This window comes from Diabrotica virgifera, chromosome 1, assembly GCF_917563875.1.
Source record: "Diabrotica virgifera virgifera chromosome 1, PGI_DIABVI_V3a".
In the NCBI taxonomy this organism is placed as follows: Eukaryota; Metazoa; Arthropoda; class Insecta; order Coleoptera; family Chrysomelidae; genus Diabrotica; species Diabrotica virgifera.
In genome coordinates, this window is record NC_065443.1 from 309,068,638 (window position 1) to 309,087,268 (window position 18,631).

The following is an 18,631-nucleotide window of genomic DNA, read 5'->3' on the forward strand; positions in this document are numbered from 1 at the left end:
AGATATCTTGCTCGCTTCTTACTCCTTTCTGATATCACATTATCTTGCCTTATTCAGCTATTTTTAGATATTGGTCATTAACCTTGAGTTATTTTTAGACCGGATGTTGTCTAGACACACCAGATGGCCCAAGTCGCTGACCTTCAGCTATTTTTAGATATTGGTCATTAACCTTAAGTTATTTTTAGACCGGATATTGTCTAGGTCTAGACACACCAGATGCCCAGGTCTCTGACCTTCAGCTATTTTTAGATATTGGTCATTAACCTTGAGTTATTTTCAGACCGGATGTTGTCTAGACTGCCAGGTGTCTCTCCCCCTCAATTTGGGCATACAATATACATCTACTCGTTATCTTGCAAGCATATTGTGTAAGGTACTTTGCCCGTAATGTACATTTCAATAATAAGCTGATTTAGCTATAACTTCGCAAAACACCAAACGACAAGCGTCCCGCAGCAGGAATACGAATAGCCTGCAGTGTCGATGTATGATCGGGGATGACAACGGAGACGGATGGGAATAGGATTGGTCAGGCGACGGACAAGTGTGGCCTTCATTCACAAAACAGTCTATTTTCCATACAGGCATACAGTAGACGGCTTTAGTCCGATGCAATATAGGCGGCCGAACAAAACTGCTGAGCCCGAAGGTCTGTTGTTATTCAGGGTTTCACCTCGTATTCTACTTTGAAAATGTTACTAATATATATTGTCTTACTATAAAATGCTTAAATGGTAGCCATCGATAGCCAAAACTTCGTCGTCGCTGGCCGCTTATTCTCAGAGTGATGAAAATATGAAAGAGAGTAACTTCCCAGCTACCTTAATGAGTTCGCATAAACGAAATACCTAAAATTCTTGGAGAAAACAGGACCACGAATATCTGAAAACTATTATTTACGTGCTCAATATATTCTAACAACTTTCTTCTCGCTAATTTGCTATGAAATATTCCTCTTCCCTTCATTGGCGGGTTATTGCCTCTTTTGAAGATTGTCACTCCATCAACTTATGGTACTTCGTTTATGGTAATCTCTAGTGTTAGTGGTTCCATCTTTGTATATAATTTCTTTAAATACTCAATCCATGCATCCCTTTCGACGTGTTTCGGGTCTATTAATTTCTTTACCTCCGCTCTTTCACCTCTTATAAAGCGCATATTTCTTGTTGTACACCATAAAAATCGTACTCCAGTTCTTTTGAGAAGCCCTCCCACTTCTCATTTTTAATTCTTCCTACAAGTGCGGGTGTTTCATTTTTTATTCTCCTCTATTAGACCTGGATAGCAAGCTGAAAATTTGTTAATAACTTAACGGTGTCTAGTCGGACAAACTTTGATGTATAAGAACACTGGAACAGGGGAAGTTTTAATTGTGGAACAGGTTAAAAATTTGGAACGTCAGACTACGAAAACGTTCCATGTATTTTGTCGGACAGAACTTCCAATTGATTTGCTACCATTTCATTAAACTCTCATGCAAAAATTAGACTGGGATTTATCACCAACTGGGCATTTTAATGAGTGGAACACGAAGAACATGTCAAATGACAGGAATCACGTTGGTTAGTAATAGCAGTATGATTTTTGCATGAGAGTTTAATGAAAGGGTAACAAATCAATTGGATGTTCTGTCCGACAAAATACATGGAACCTTTTCGTAATCTGACGTTCCAAATTTTTAGACTGTTCCACAATTAAAACTTCCCCTGTTTCGGTGTTCCCGTACATCTCTGTAATTAATTAATTAAGCATAATTAATAAATTCCAACAACTTTCTTCTCATTTGGACAGTAGTTTAGTTATCCCACGTTTAGTTGGCACTAAACTACACTCTCCAGGGAGACTCGAATTTGGAAGATTCCATGAGATGAGTCGCGTTCCAATTTTGGGAGCCACTAACTAGTTTATATTTTTTCACGAAATGCTTAGTAGAATGAAAAAAATGGATTCGATTTTACTTAATACTTTTCTTTTCACTCAAATCTTCCAACAAAAACAAAGATATACTTACTGTCTAACCACTTGGAGTCGTATTTCAGAGTCCTCTTGAAGCTATACTCTTTTCTTCCCGTCGTAAGATTATGAAGATCTGTCCTGAAGATGACAGTGTCTGCTTTGGTGAACTCTGCGTTGGTACCAGAATACAGCCCGGCGAGATCTCCGGGATTGCCTCTTTCCACCCATACTGCAGTCGAGTTATCGGCAGGATCGTAAGGACACTTCGCAATTCCCATTCCAATCCCGGGAACGAAGGTGTTGCGAGGCAGATGGGTCAAGTTCGACTGAAAAAAAAAGGATATGTGTTAAAGTGTATTGGTAGATAATAATATATAGATATAAAAATAAAAATGTATACCATTTTTATTCAGTTGCAATGCGAAGGCAAAACAATCTTATTTTTCACTTAGAATACGGAGCGCAGTCCAGCACTTTGAATCGACGATTTTCGACTCTTATTGGAGTCTTATCGGAGAGACGTAGGCCTGCTGCTCCATACTCTAAGTGACCAACAACGAGAGTTCATCCCCCACACCGCAACTGACGTGAATGGATTAGGTGACTAGGGTCATCTGGCAATTGAAAGGTAAAGTCCTCTTAATATATAGATGTTTGGAAAAGCATTTAGTATTTACTTAAATATATTGTAGTTATTATTCTTTGTTTTATTTTATGATTAGAGCGGTAGACTCGTGCCTTAGCGTCGTGATGTCAAGCGACGCGCTCCACGCTTATTTCCTAAATACCAATTAGTTTCAATGCTGAATCCCTTGAACGTGCTAAGAAAAATTCTGGACTGATGAAAAATGCTGTCAAAGCTACAGACAAGGTTTTTTGAATCTAAAAGAATCGTTTCCTGGCTACGTGATGTGAGGGCATTTTTGTGGATCCACAAATACGATATTTGTTAAAAGAAAACAGTTTCAAAAGCAGACATAACGCCTTAAAAATGGAGAATAGACATGTTTCAAAAATTTGGTAAAAAACTACTTGGGAAACTATAAAGACAACTACAAGGAATATCTCAACAATCTACTGAAAGCCTTAGTGGTTAGGACGAGCTGCAACATGTCTCTTTAAATCCATTTCCTTAATTCCCATTTGGACTTCTTCCCATAAAATGTTGGAGATAATAGGAAGAACATTTCGAGCAAGATATTTCAAGTAGAGAAAAACGATATCAAGGAAAATGGAGTTCGAGAATGCTGGTTGACTGACTACTGCTGGACCACTAAAAGAGATGTGTCAGAAGCAAAATACTCAAGAAAATCCCTCAGAATCACCTTTTACTATAGTCAACCCATATTCGCAAAAAATGTGTGATTTGTATTTGACTGTGACAGGAAAACCATACCTGATAGTACTCCGTTCTTTAACGGTAAAATATTGCAAAACCTCTAAATTTTAAAGAACCACTTGGATTGACATGAAATTTAGCATACACATAGCTAACAAGTCAAAGAAAAAAAGTGATATTGTGCCGATATATGCTTTTGCCCTGGGGGTGGTTTTCACCCCCTCTTGGGGGTGAAAAATATTCGTCCAAAGAAAGTCAGGAAATGGATAAACTGGCTAATTTTAAGTAACTTTTGATCTATAGAGTTTTTTCACTAAGTCAATACTTTTCGAGTTATTTGGCAGTGAATATGTTCATTTTTTCAACAAAATAACTACGCTTTTAGACGGTTTTTCGCAAATAACCCAAATAGTAAGTATTTTCTCAAAAAAAAACATTCTTAGCAAAACATTTAAAAAAAAATGGTGTATACATCACGTCTCTACACCTAGTAGAAGCAGAGTTATAGCTAATGAAAAATAGGTTCATATTCGTCAAATTCCAAATGAAATACTTTAACGTGAAATAACCAAAAATGAAGCACATTTCGGGGAAAACTCATTACAACTTATTTAAAGTGTTTAAAAAAGCTTTATTTTTGTTTCATAAAAAAAATTTCTAGCATCAAAATTAAACAAGTTACGCTCAAAATAAAGTTAGTCCCTTTTGGTTTTGGTAAAAAAATCGAGAAAACCACCCCCTAATTAGTATCTTAAATGAACTTAATCGTTACAAATTCACAAGTTTCTTGACTCGTGTATATATTGTTTATATGATCTGTAAGTTTCATCGGTTCAAAGTCCTTACTATTGAAAGGACTGTAGTTAAAAGGGGTTGAACGAGTCACTGATCACGAATGTATGCAAATTTAGAAACACCAAATCTTAATCAATTTTTGTCTAACAGAAAAACAAAAAAATACATGATATTCAGAAAAGCAAATCTGACTTTTTTGTTTTTCGAGATTTTTGGTGTCTCTAACAATTTTTAAGTTATTTTGAAAAAAAGGGCATTTTTCAAAATTTAAATTTTTAAAAATTTTACTTTGAAACCAAATTTTTTCAAAAATAAGCACTTTGAATCGATGAAACTTACAGATCATATAAACACAACATAAATAAAATAATTTGTGGAGCGGTAATGATTAATTTCATTTAAGTTGCTAATTAGGGGTTGGTCTTCCCGATTTTTTTTTTGCAAAAATAAAAGGGACCAACTTTATTTTGAGCGTAACTTGCTTAAATTTAATGCTAGAAACTTTTTGTAAAAACAGAAATAAAGCTTTTTTTAAACACTTTAAAAAAAGTTAAAATGGATATTCCCCAAAAAGTGCTTATTTTTTTCGATATTTCACGTCGAAATATTCTATTTGAAATTTGGTGAATATAAATCTATTTTTCATTGGCTATAACTCTAGTTCTACGAGATCCAGAGACCTAACGCGTACACCGTTTTTTTTTTACTTTTTTATAGGCTATATTTTTGCTAAGAACGTTTTTCGACAAAATACTTACTTTTTGAGTTATTTGCGAAAAACCGTCTAAAAATGTGGTTATTTTGCTGAAAAATGAACATATTCACTCGCAAATAACTCGAAAAGTGTTGACTTGGCGAAAAAGCTCTATAGAACAAAAGTTACTTAAAATTAGTTAGTTTACCCATTTACGGACTTATTTTGGACATATATTTTTTCACCCCCAAGAGGGGGTGAAAGTCACCTCCAGGGAAAAAGCACACATCGGCACAATATAACTTTTTTCTTTGACATGTAAGCTATACGCATGCCAAATTTCATGTCAATCCAAGCGGTTCTTTAAAATTTAGAGCAAAAACCGTGAAAGAATGGACTATAGAAAAAAATCAGCATTTTGGGATTCAGTGTCAAAAGTACTGCAAGAAATAGGCAATAAACTTTTTGGTACAAAACACTAGTATATTTTTTTGTTGCTCAGTGTTATTACGAGTATTCAATATAAAATTCTAGCAGAAGCTCTAAATCAAAAGTGTTCCTATGATAATATAGTTAAATATCTCAAAACTATAAACATTTTCTATAATCTACCTTTGTTATTTATTCCGTCGCTAATTTTATTCCATCGCTAATAACCTTTTGGTGGATACGACTTTTTTTCTTATAAAAAATAATAATAGTAAATGTCGGAGATTCCCTCGTGTTGCACTTTAATAATTTTATAAACATCTGAAAATGAATTACTGTCTGTGCCAGCTTAAAAAGAAAAATAAACAAATAAAAATAATCCTGTCTCCGCTCAAGAATATGCTCGCAAAAACTCCAACTTATACCTCCGGACTCTTCCTCTCTGAAGCGGCGATTTTAATTCCCTAATGTAACTTAAGGATTTTGTATTATTATATCTATTCGAAATGATAAGAAGGGGAAATCTTCCAAGTTCCGAGGAGTGAAAGATATAAATTCGCTAAATATGACTAGGGCTGCATTGAAAATTCCCAAATGGAAATTGGGGGCGAAAGAGCAGATATACATACAGAGACAGACTCGCCAATAAACGTAATATGATCTTAACCACGTTTTATAGTCTCCATACAAGCATTCAATTATTTGTATAATTAGAAAACGATTGAAATCTTGAAATTTTTAAATATTAAAACAGAATTCTTTACATTATTTCATTATTGAATTTCAACTCAATAAATATGACAAACACGAAGATACGTCATTTTACATATTTAATCACATAAAGGTTTGCTGAATCAAACTAAGGATTTCGATTTATAAAAATTTAAGTTTAATTTTTCTAAGTGTTTTTAGTCCTGTCGCCAGGGCCTTAATTTTTGACCCTTCGCTTCGTTATCGAAAGTAATCGTTTGGTATCTGTTTAGTACACGAAGCGAATACGTTCGATAACGAAGCGAAGGGTCAAAAATCTAAGCCCTGGGGGAGGGGGGTACAACGGCCTCCTTTATTTATATGGACTTACCCAAGTTTTTTTTACGTATTTTGATCCGTAGAACACGAATATTTTGGATTGATAGTTGATCCCGATGTCGATAAGATTGTTATAAACAAAGAACTTGAGGAATTACATAACAGCGATTGTTTGCAAAAGAAAACATTTTTTTGTATTTTTTGGGTAATTCTCAGCAAAAAATGTTCCTACAAGTTTTTTCGTAGGATGCACAGTTTTCGAGATAAACGCGGTTGAACTTTCAAAAAATCGAAAAAGTGCAATTTTTGAACCCGAATAACTTTTTAAAATAAAATATCAATTCTGTTTACTTCATTTGAAAGGTTTAGTCAAATTCTATCCGTTTTGATTATTTGCATTGCTAAAAATGAATTTTTTATTGTTAAACAAAGCTATAAACACATAGTGTTTCCCGTGCCAAATGCATGCGTTTTAATGTACGCAATTTACGTAGAAATTGTCTGTATGCGCGCCTACTCGTTCGATTTCAAATGAAAAATGCATTGAAAACATCATTCAAGCACTATGTGTTTATAGCTTTGTTTAACAATAACAAAATTAATTTTTAGCAATGAAAATAATCAAAACCGATAGAATTTAACTTTAACTTTCAAATGCGGTAAGCAGAATCGCTATTTTATTTTTTAATCAAAAGTTATTCGGGTTCAAAAATTGCAATTATTCGATTTTTTTAAAGTTCAACCGCGTTTATGTCGAAAACTATGCATCCTACGAAAAAACTTGTAAAACATTTTTTGCTTAGAATGACCCAAAAAATACAAAAAAATGTTTTGTTTTGCGAAATATCGCTGTTATGTGATTTCTCAAGTTCTTTGTTTATAACAATCTTATCGACATTTGGATCAACTGTTACCCAAAATATTCGTGTTCTACGGGTCAAAGTACGTAAAAAAACTTGAATAAGTCCATCTGAATTAAGGAGGCCGTTGTACCCCCACTGGCGATAGGACTATTTACCAAAAAACCGTTTTTGACCGTTTTACTAAAATACCCACAATACCATCAACCTACCTATTTTGAATAAATGGCCGTTATGGCTTTTGCTTGCAAATATCCAAAATAATCCCTTCGAACAAGTCGCAAAATTTCTAAAGTGGGTGACAGACACACAAACTTTAAGGACGCGACTTTAAAGATCGCGGACTTACTCGGTTCGACGTCGGTGATACACGGCGAGCTTACTCATACTGCACTGCGATGTCGTCTAAGAAGGCATGCACAAAAATAGCAAATAAAAAAAAAAGAAAAAATGACCTTGTTTTACTCTAATGTAACTACTTATCAAAACAAATAATCAAAAATAATTTAGTATAGCTTAGAATAGTTTTTTACGTTTTTCTCAAAACTTATAAAATATAACTTGTCTCCTTTCAACAATAAACGATTCAATTAATTATAGGCAATTTGCGTAATTAGTAAAAAACCGGTTAGATCGACGACGAACTTACTCGGTAAACTTAAAGTACGCGTGCTTACGGTGACATACGTGCGAAAAAAGTCGTCGAGCCATAAGTTCGCGTACTTACCCGCGTGTCTGTCATCCCCTTACCAAAAACTATTCCGTTACGTCAAAATTCCGTTAGCTGTGTTTAATTTACATATGTTTCTACAAAATGCAGACTTTTCCTCAGTTTTATTTTGTTTTCGATTGTGCATCAATATGTAAAGACGTTAACGTGTATTTCAAGACTCATGTCACGGGTAAAACCTTTTTTGTACCCTTTGATTCTTTCTATTTGTATCTTTTGCTTCTTCCAGCCTTTAGTTATATATTTTATTATCTAATTAGGGTTCCATGGGGAAACCAGGGTCCCCCTAATTAAGAGGTCATTTTTATCTTTTTAAAAATCCAAGTTTGTTCCATTATAAATCCAATTTTATCCATTTGGGAATCTCATTGTGCCCTTTGGAAATCTTTGAGAAACCTTTGAGAATCCGAATTTATCTTACTGGGACTGAGGCTATCCCCGTGCCTGATTTCTGTTGACACGGTTATTTCTTCGGTCAATTCGGTCTTCATCACTTAATTTGGTTGGTAGGAAAGCTAAGAACGTCAGGGACAAAAAGGACTTTAAGGCGTGGCTCAGCCATCGGATCATCTAACCCAAGTGTTCGCAGATTTGGCTGTTTCAGTTCTCACCCGCAACAAATTGGCATAAAAGAAGAACGATATGTGTATGTCGACACTAAAGCATGTACACGGTGCGAAGCATATTTTATTTGTATACGAGGGATAGCTAAGATTCACTAGAGGACAACATGGTGACAGGAAAAGTTGAGTTAGAAAAAAAGAAAAGTCAGTGGTACACTAGAATCGCCTGAATAACCCGATTGTATGAGCGTTGAAATACGAATTGTGTCTAGAGAGAAAAAGGATATCTCTCTTTCTCTCTCTTGTCGTTTCTCCATTACTGATTTCTTAATATTGTTCTGAAGCTGTTTCTTTGTGGCATCTTATACAATTTACTATTTTATTGGAAAATAAGCCACAATTTAATTTAATTGGAAGTCAAAACGTCCATCAATTTCATTTTTAAATTAAATTGTGGCCTATTTCCCAATAAAATAGTAAATTCCATTGCAGAGGATCGAAATTTCCTCCAATTCTCCTAACAAATTGTCTCTATTGGTCACTGACTTCAACTGCTCTAGCGGTTTCGCAGAATGAATGGCCCGCTGAAGTCTGAATTTGGTCGGACCAGCTAGTTGGTGTGGAAATAGCAAATGTAATATAGAGATGTAATATCTTTCATAAAAAAAGGTAATCTTGAAACGGTGCCAACGATACTACAATATCGCCTCTTATTTTTTAATTAGGGCCGAATTTAAAAGATCTTATTTCATGACCACCCACGCTATATATATAGCAAATCTTTATAACAGGAGTTTGTCCTATGAAGTCTACAAGTTTTCATTTGAAAACCGTTAAATTTCTCACACTCTTCGATGTGCCTTGCAAGAAACGATTCAATCATATATTCGAAATATCATGCGTTGTTTTTCGCTTGACAATTATTAGAAGTGGCGTATGTTCAAACGAATGTGTTTGCCTATTCTTGTTGAGTGTTTATCTCTGTTAGAAGTAATGTTTATTTTAAAAGTTAAATTTGTTTATATTTCGCTTGGAGTGCTCAAGACTGCTATGGAGGTAGGGTGTGTTGGAGGACGCAATGAAGATCATCGCAACAAATTGGCAATGGTTGGCGATAAACAGAAACGACTGGCAAAATCGACTGGGGAAGGTCGAGGCTCATCTAGGCTTGTAGCATCACTGATGATGATGATCTGGTTAAAGATAAGTAGAATTCGCTACAGACATGTTGTGGACAGCCTTTTTTAATGAGCTGTCCAAGGTATGTACGGCATTCTTCTCCAACATCATCTGCTATCGTAAGCAGTAGTGTCATAAGAAAATTTTAAAAAGGATAAGGTGCAGTCAATGAGGGTATTTGGCTCCGAATTCTATCCTACCACATCAATTTATTTGATATATTCATAGTAAGTAGGGAATAGCTCAAAAAACAAAGTCTACCCTATATCCTATGCCTTATTCAACATGTAATGATATCCTTGGCATACACCGGTTAATATATATATATTTTATTCACATTTTCTGTTGAAGCTGATACTCTAAATAGATCAGCGGGTGTATTATGGCAATACACTCGGAGCAAGGATATTCTTCTTCGGACTGGGACTATTCTAAGCGACCCTACCTCGTATTAGTAGATGCAAGAGGTTATATTTATATTAATGTCTCATATTGTGCTTGAAATATTCCAGCGTTCAAATCTTTTTTGTTTTAGTTAGTTTTGGGTTCTTTGTCATTCAGTTGTTTAAAATAATTTCATTTCTTTGATCCACTCAGCTTATTTCTAATAATAATAATAATAATAAATAATAATAAAAATTGTTTCTCTACAATTTTCGCTGCTAATACCTACAATTGAATATGAGCCGCTCCTGCATCAAGAGTCAAGAGTCAAGCGATATGAAGCCAATAATGGCAAACTAGAATGGCAGAATTAATAAAGTGAAACATGAGCTGAAACTAATGTGATGGGAAACGTGAGTGGATAAGAAAGCAAGAGAGAGACGAAGAAGTCTTGGTGTACCGACAGTGTACGATGCGATAAACTCTTCTATTACATTGTTTACGAAAGCCCTTGCAGGGGAGACCGAAATTAACACTGTTTAAGTGAAATATAACGATTGTTTTGAGAGTTATACGTGGTAGCGATATGACAATAAAACGTAGGTTTATAACTCTTTACTGTTGGAATTTTAGGTTCATATACTGGCTGTTAGAGCCATCGTTTATCCATATCTAAAAGTTTTTTAACTACAAAAATAAAAAAGAGACATTTGGAAACAAACACACCAATAAATTAAACCAAATGACTTGTTTGCTAAAATAAATTAAATATTCCACCAAAAACATTTTAAAGTATTTATGGACATTTTTGTGTTTAGTAATTTCTATATCTAACAATAAAACACTGAAAACGTTTGTTTTCTATACTTCCACAAAATTTATTACAACTATGTGACTACAGCCGTTTTGGCAGAGTGCCTTTCTCAAGTGATTTAGTCTACAATGGTTTGCCTATTTAAAGTTTTTAACTGAAGAGGTTAAGGAGTGGGGAGCTGTTTGTCTCGAGTTGGTCATTCAGAATTATATCTATATTTTTCAATTTATTAATTTCCATAGATTCTAATAAAGATAGCTTAAGGCCTTTATTTTGAATATGCAGAATTTGAAACTGTTCATTAAAAGAATCATTATGATCTAGAAGGTGAAGTGCGTATGTAGAAGTATCTGTTTTTCTATTGTTGAAAGCCCTTTTGTGTTCTGCTATCCGTTTGTCAAAAGTTCTGCCACTTTGACCGATGTAAGTTTTCGGACAGTCACCACAAGTTAGTTTGTAAACACCACTATGTAGTTGTTTTCTCTTTTGGCTCTTATTGTGGTGTAAAAAACAACTACAGAGTGGTGTTTACAAACTAACTTGTGGTGACTGTCCGAAAACTTACATCGGTCAAATTGGCAGAACTTTTGACAAACGGATAGCAGAACACAAAAGGGCTTTCAACAATAGAAAAACAGACACTTCTACATACGCACTTTACCTTCTAGATCATAATCATTCTTTTAATGAACAGTTTCAAATTCTGCATATTCAAAATAAAGGCCTTAAGCTATCTTTATTAGAATCTACGGAAATTGAAAAATACAGATATAATTCTGAATGACCAACTCGAGACAAACAGCTCCCCACTCCTCAACCTCTTCAGTTAAAGACTTTAAATAGGCAAACCATTGTAAACTAAATCACTTGAAAAAGGCACTCTACCGAAACAGCTGTAGTCACATAGCTGTAATAAATTTTGTGGAAGTATAGAAAACAAACGTTTTCAGTGTTTTATTGTTAGATAAAATGAACTTCCATCAAGTAACGGTCGAATCCACCAATTAATTTCTATATATAATTAATACACAAAAACAGTCAGAATTTGATATGCCTCTTATATATCTATGCCTAGGTAAACCACCCTCCATTTTTTTCCAACCACACACTTGCTGTGTACAAATATTAAAAAGGTACCTAGTTTGTTATAAACATTCCGGTTTCATCTTCGGCGAAAAACACTTGTGTCGATTCGATTAAAATAAACAAAATCTGAATGTTTATTTTAAGAAGCTCAATTGCGTTTGGCATATTACTTATAGTTGTTTTTAAATTGCGTGTAAAAAGCGCTGATTCGCTGATCAAGCTATTCAGCGTTCGGTGTCTTTTTTTACCGGCTAAAAATTATCCATACGTGAGAATTGAATTCATTCCCGAATTAGATCTAGAGAGGATCACCTAGCGGTACTCTAAGGTAGGCGATACCGGCTTTTAGCTGGTATGAGCTATGTTTGAGTGTTTGAAAACATCTTTATCTTTGGAGATGAATTCTATCTTTGGGCAGTACTGTTAGTACCTAATCGTATGCTGTTAACGAAAAAGTATGAGGCAAATTGAAATAGAAAGCAACTCAGCGCAGAGAAGTAAAGATTAAGTTACTGTAAAATGGGTTATATTTAATTGCAGTGGTATAGAAACAAACCCACAAGTGTAAGTTATGTATACTCAGTGGTGTAGTGGTAAAATTAGCTGTGCCGGAGCTATACCTCTACCGGAAAATTTTTGAAAATTAGCCTACTACCCAAATCGTGAGTTTTAAGGCCCTTTGGCAAATGTTTTGAAAAGTTTAATAATTAAACTAATTAATGATCTTTTAGAGTGATAGTAGTTACAGTAGGGCCTCCTACACATTCTCCTCCAAAGAATAATTTTAACTTTAAAATATGGTAAGACTTTCTTAAGGTAGATTATTACAGTTTGATACCTTAAAAACTGTTTTTAAGGTATCAAACCATAATAATCTACCTTAAAAACTCTATAATTTAAGTTGGAAGCCTTGCTGACAAAAATTAAAAAAACACTGGTGTAAGTTAGGCAAATATTGTAAATGACTAAGTTTTCATTTTCAGTAGTATTAATTTATTATTGTGAAAAAATACACCCACAAATTACATTAGTATATATATTTTTTATTATTTAACACACACAAACATTATAATCTGTGCCAAAAAAATTAAGAATTATTTGAAAAAACTACATACAGTACAAATAACTTGTGTATTTAACAAAATACATATAATAAATACATCAGATTAATTATAACATACATACTCAAAGTAAGTGCCAAAATGCATCCTTCTTTGCGTTCTTTTTTGGGTTTTCTGCAACTCTTGTCCTGGAATCGTCTGCAGACCGGTGGCTCCTCAGCCATTTAGTGACGTACGTCTCAGGCTGCCATTCTTGGAGAGGTGGACCTTGGATTTTTATGAACATCAATGATGATACATGAGCAACAGTCAAAGCGTTTCTTGATGGTGTAACCATATTGTTCATACAACTGAAACCCCGTTCACAATCAGCTGAGCTGCAAGGTATTATTTTAGTGCAGTTTAACAGTTCTTGCAATCCATCAGGCACTTGTCGGCTGTTGTCCAAATAGTCTCTGTAGGCAGAGACAGCTTTGTTGACGTTCAATTTAAATCTCTTGCACAGTTGCTCTACTTGAGTTTGACCAAAACTTGGTGGAATGCAGGTTGGCCAATACTCAGGTTCTAATACTTTAAAAGAGTTTATAAGATCTTCATATTGGGCTTCCCCATCAAATGTGGTGACAAACATTCTTTGCTTTAGGTTATTTATAACACTAGAAATAAGTTGCTGTCCATTGAACGATACAATTTTTGGATTAGTTTTTAACACAACTGATGCAAAATTTCCTTCTTTTATGGCGATTTGTGCTTCCAGAACTTTCGTGCCTGGCTTCTCCTTTAAGTGCTCTAAATATCTTACGGATCTGTTTATCAGTTTGTCTGCATACACAATAGAAGTGTTTCTATTCTCTAAGCTCTCTGATAACAAAGCCAATTCAGCAAGAATGTCAAACATAAAGGCCAAGTTTAGTAGAAAACTCTGAGATGTTAGCCTATTTAATAAACCACTATATTTGCTTTTTTCAGTCGATGTTCTGTCAGGATCGTTTATGGCTTTAGAGAAATGGTTTGCCAAAGCTTGAAAGCCAAACCACACAGCCGAAACGGTACGAAAGCTACTGGCTACCCATCTTGTGCTCAACACTCTTCCGATTTTGTTCATCTGAATGTCAAGTTCTTGTGCACAGTCTTTTAACTCACGCTTGTTTTTTGGAGAGGCGCTGTACAGCGAGTACAGTTTGTCCATAAATATCTGGAAATGATTCACTCCGGCCACTTCGCTGACTGCGTCCCCAATAGCCAATTCCAATCTGTGATTTAAACAGTGCCAAACGATTATATCAGGGTACAAAGTTGAAAACCTCTTTGCCACTCCTGAGTGTTTCCCTAACATAACACTAGCCCCGTCACTTGTGAAAGAAACTAAGTTCTGTTTTAAATAACCATTGTCAAACCCATATTGTTCAAGGCACTTAAGTGTACTGTTAAAAACAGATTCGGCCCTTTGATCAGGAAGTTCAACTAGATCTAAGAACAAAATGTTAGGGGACTTTTCTTTACTTATTTCACACTTCAAATAAATTATGAGTACTGACTTTGAACTTATGCTGGTGGATTCATCAATAATGATAGAAATTTTCCCAGAAACTTCCTTAACCTTATTCAATATTCTTAACTTCATCTCTTTTGATATATGATCAATAATTTCTACAGCACTGTATCTTGAATGAAGGCCTACACCGATATCTACTCCATTTAGTTTTTGAAGTTCTAATAAACCGAAATGATCGTTATATGGTCGGTCGTTCTTAGCTATGTAGTAAGCTGACCTAAAAATAGCTTTAGTTGATTCCATGTGAGCTGTATTTGCAGAATCAACTAATTGCGTAATAGGATTTTTATGAGAGGATTCAACAATGGCCTGAGCAGTACTATGTGCTTTGGACTGTTTGTGCTCTATAATTTTTTTTCTAAGTGATTTGAGCTGGTTAGTTCGGTTTGAGCCGTAACAGCTAACTTGAAATGTGCGCCACTCATGACTTAAAGAAACGTGTTCTTTCTTAAAAGCACCCATAGTTGTGACTTCAAAACAAACTTTGCAGCCTAATTTACCTTCTTTGCAATCTATCCAAGGATAAGTTTCCTTCTTACGAGTCCACATCTCTTCTGTCCAAACGTCAGGCCATTTTGTTTCTTTTTCCTTATTCGTTGATGTGCTGGGTTCACTTATTTGTTCGTTTTTATTTAAAGAGTTTCCAATCGCTAATTCATCAACCGAAACAACATTGGATTTATCTTGCTTGGTTCCTTTAGGTAGGCCTAACGTGTTTAGTTCACGTTTCACCGACGCACTAAAAAATGAGGTTAAAGTTTTTTGTTTAGGTTTAGAGTTATCCATAGCGATACTACAGGTAGCTTATGTCAACAGATTTGGACGTTGGGCAAAGATAACACAACTATTAAAACTATTTCACCTCTTCCAGTAGGTATCCGCGACACGTAACGTAATAATTGGAGCAGAAACACTAAATTAATATACAGTGCACGTGCACTATGCAAAGCAGACGAGACGCAACTACAACTGAGCAGGATTAGCATGGCCGGGTGGGCTGGCGACTCAGTCTGTTGCCGCTCTCACTGCCGTGTGTATCGCTCCAGTCTACAGTGTACAGGGCCCAGTGTTCCCAGATGACTTTTTTGAGGATCAGGAGGTGTCGCCACGAACGATCAGGAGATTTCAGGAGACTCGCTCGCCTCAAAAATTGGTAGAATTCTGTAGTTTCAGTCTTTACGTTTATAGATAGGCAACTAGATGTCGCCACGAAAAATCAGTAGAATCAGTTGGTTGACGCCTCCAATCAGCAAGGAGGGGGGTATTTTTTACGTTTATACTTATACATAGGTACAATACACAGAAAATAGCTGATTAAGTTCCATCTGTTGACTTTTGGGGGAAATGCAACTTTATAAAATCTGTAAGGGACGGCTGTGGCAACGCTAGATGGCGGCTAAAGCATAAAAATAAAAAAAAATAAAATAGGATAAAATTCTGAAAAATTCAAACTCCATACAAAACCGTTCTTGAATCGTTACGCGCATGCGCAATGACGAATAATGCTGCGCAGTAACACATTTTTCGTTACTGCGCATCCTCGTAATCGTTCAAAAACGGTTTTGTATCGAGTTGGAACAAAACCAGATGATTTTCAGAATTTCATCACTTCATCAGGAGGTTTAAGGACGCCATCAGTAGATCAGTAGGCGAGGGTCGCCATCAGTAGGTCTCCTGAAATTTCAGGAGGTCTGAGAACACTGACAGGGCCAGCTCGCTCCGCTACCGCTCCTCGGGCGCGGGTGATCGGAGCGTCGAGTGAGCTAGAGAGAAATCGAGGGGGAGAGGCGAGAGATAAGAAGGACACAATATTTCAATATTGTTGTGGCTATTCCTCCTTCCATGGTGGGGGGAGGGTTGTGGTGACACGGACACGGTAGTGCTGGGCGCGGACCGCTGAGATGTGTATCATGTCTATCCATCAACTATCCCGTCTGCCAGTCGCTCGCTCAACTTTTGCGCTTACAATTACGAACTACCTAATCGTAGCTGCGTATGCCTTAACTGATTAACCACGATAACTAACGTGTAAAAATTACTTAGTAAAGGACAAAACAATATTTTCTAAATAAAACAATTTCAGATCTATTTTTGTCCTATATAAAAAATTCGATTGAAAAAATCGTAGCCGGAGCGCCGCTCCCCCTTCAAAAGCTGTGCCGGAGCGACGCTCCGGACCGCTCCGGCTCCACTACACCACTGTGTATACTACAACAGCAGATTAAATTACAATGCTACATATTTCAATGAGGGTTATCTATAGACGTGGAAAACATACGTCATCGTTAATATTTTTCTTGTACCTGGTGCAGAGCTATAGTTTTTTTTTGAATGGGGTATGCGCCGAAATATTTTTTGTACGTTTTATCACTATTTTTATATACAATAAGAGATGCCCAATTAAATATGTATTGCATTTTGGATTTCTCCAACATTGTTTCCTTTTGGACCACATATAAACAATTGCTAACAGGTTTGCTGAATAAACATATAAGGTAGGTGTGATTTCTTCTTCTTTAAGTGCCATCTCCGCGACGAAGGTTGGCAATCATCATAGCTATTCTGACCATCGAGGCAGCTGCTCTGAACAGTTGTCTTGAGCTACAACCAAACCATTCTCTCAGGTTCTTCAACCAGGAAACATGTCTCTTCTTACTACGCTTCTCCTACCCTCTATTTTTCCCTGTATTATGAGTCTCAAGATGTTGTATATTTAGCTTCTCATCACATGTCCAAGATTTTACAACTTCCTTTCTTTTACTGTTTTTCCATTATCTTTTCTCTGCTTATTTTTCTTAGCACTTCTATATTCGTGATTCTATCTACCCATGAAATTCTTAACACTCTTCTAAATACCCACATGTATCCACATGTTTAATGTCCATGATTCAGCTCCATAGTAAAACACACTGTGTACCTTACATTTAATTAGCCTTACACTGAGGGCTAAAGTCAGGTCTTTGCTGCATGAAATCTTTTCATTTTCACGAAGTTGCCACGTGCATTTTCAATTCTCACTCTTAATTCTGCAGTATAATCGTTATTTCCTGTGATTATCGTTCCCATGTAAGTATATTTTTTTACTCTCTCAATCTTCTGGCCGCCTACCCTTAATTTTTCTTTAGTATTGTTGTTCCGTTTCGTTTGTATTTGCTTTCGTTTGTTGTTGTTGTTTGTATTGTGTATTCTTTCTAAGTTGGCTAGTCGGCTAATATGTCGGCTTCCAAGTTATTAATTAAACTTCCATTCACTTTTATGCCGAGTGTCTCGTTTACCAAAAGGTTCTTATATGATTTCTTCGGAATACGCATTAAACAATAACGGCGACAGTATGCAACCTTGCTTGACTCTTCTCCTATCTCCATTTTATCTAACACTTGTCTTCCAATTTTCACATTCGATCGTTGACTGTAGTGTAAATGTGATAGGCATGATTGGTTCTTGTTGTTGTTGTAATTTGACTAGATATGTATTTTGGTTGTTATTTCTTGTTATTTTTTACATATTATTATATATTTTGGTTTCAAGGGTTTTCTTTGTTTCTCGAAGTGGCGTCCGTTTTGGCAAATTATTTATGACTTGTTTTCTTTGTTTTATTTATTCAATATTTCTGGTTTAGTTCTTATAGTTATCATCTTATTATTTTATTTTTGGTTATGTGCTAGTAAAAATGTCCAAAGAACCATCAACACGTCTCTTCCAATTCTGATCAGCCTCATTCATTTTGTGTGACTCAAACACTGACCATCGTTTGTGTATTACTATTACTACTTTGTTCATTTTTGTCATTTTAGAAATGTGTAAATATGATATTCTGAGTAAGCAGTCTCTAAACACATCTGTGATAACTGAGTTCAGTTTTCAGAACTAGCAGTTAGCCCAGAGAAATAAGATTTTTCTCGTGACACATCCCCCTCCAGGCCGAAACCAAATTTTTTGAGTAGTATGGACATCTATATTAATAACCTTTATGTTTCCTGCAGCCGATTTTAATGATATACATAGTTATAAACAAATGAAGATCGAAAAACGGTAAATTTTCGCTTTTTTCGTCTATAACAAAAAAGTTAAGCATTTTAAACAAATTTAAGAATAAGAAACTCATCAATCGTCTAAAAAATTTTAATCTGGCGTTCGCTAAATATGTCTATCCT

General features: G+C 35.4%; 1 protein-coding gene across 1 annotated transcript in view; it reads right to left on the reverse strand.

The window, feature by feature from the left end:
- LOC126879222 (semaphorin-2A) overlaps positions 1-18,631 on the reverse strand; it is a 687,031-nt gene that overhangs the window by 86,826 nt on the left and 581,574 nt on the right. The window contains exon 5 of the mRNA XM_050642279.1: positions 2,015-2,285. Within this exon, the coding sequence (XP_050498236.1) occupies positions 2,015-2,285 (271 nt within the window). The remainder of the gene's footprint in view (positions 1-2,014; positions 2,286-18,631) is intronic.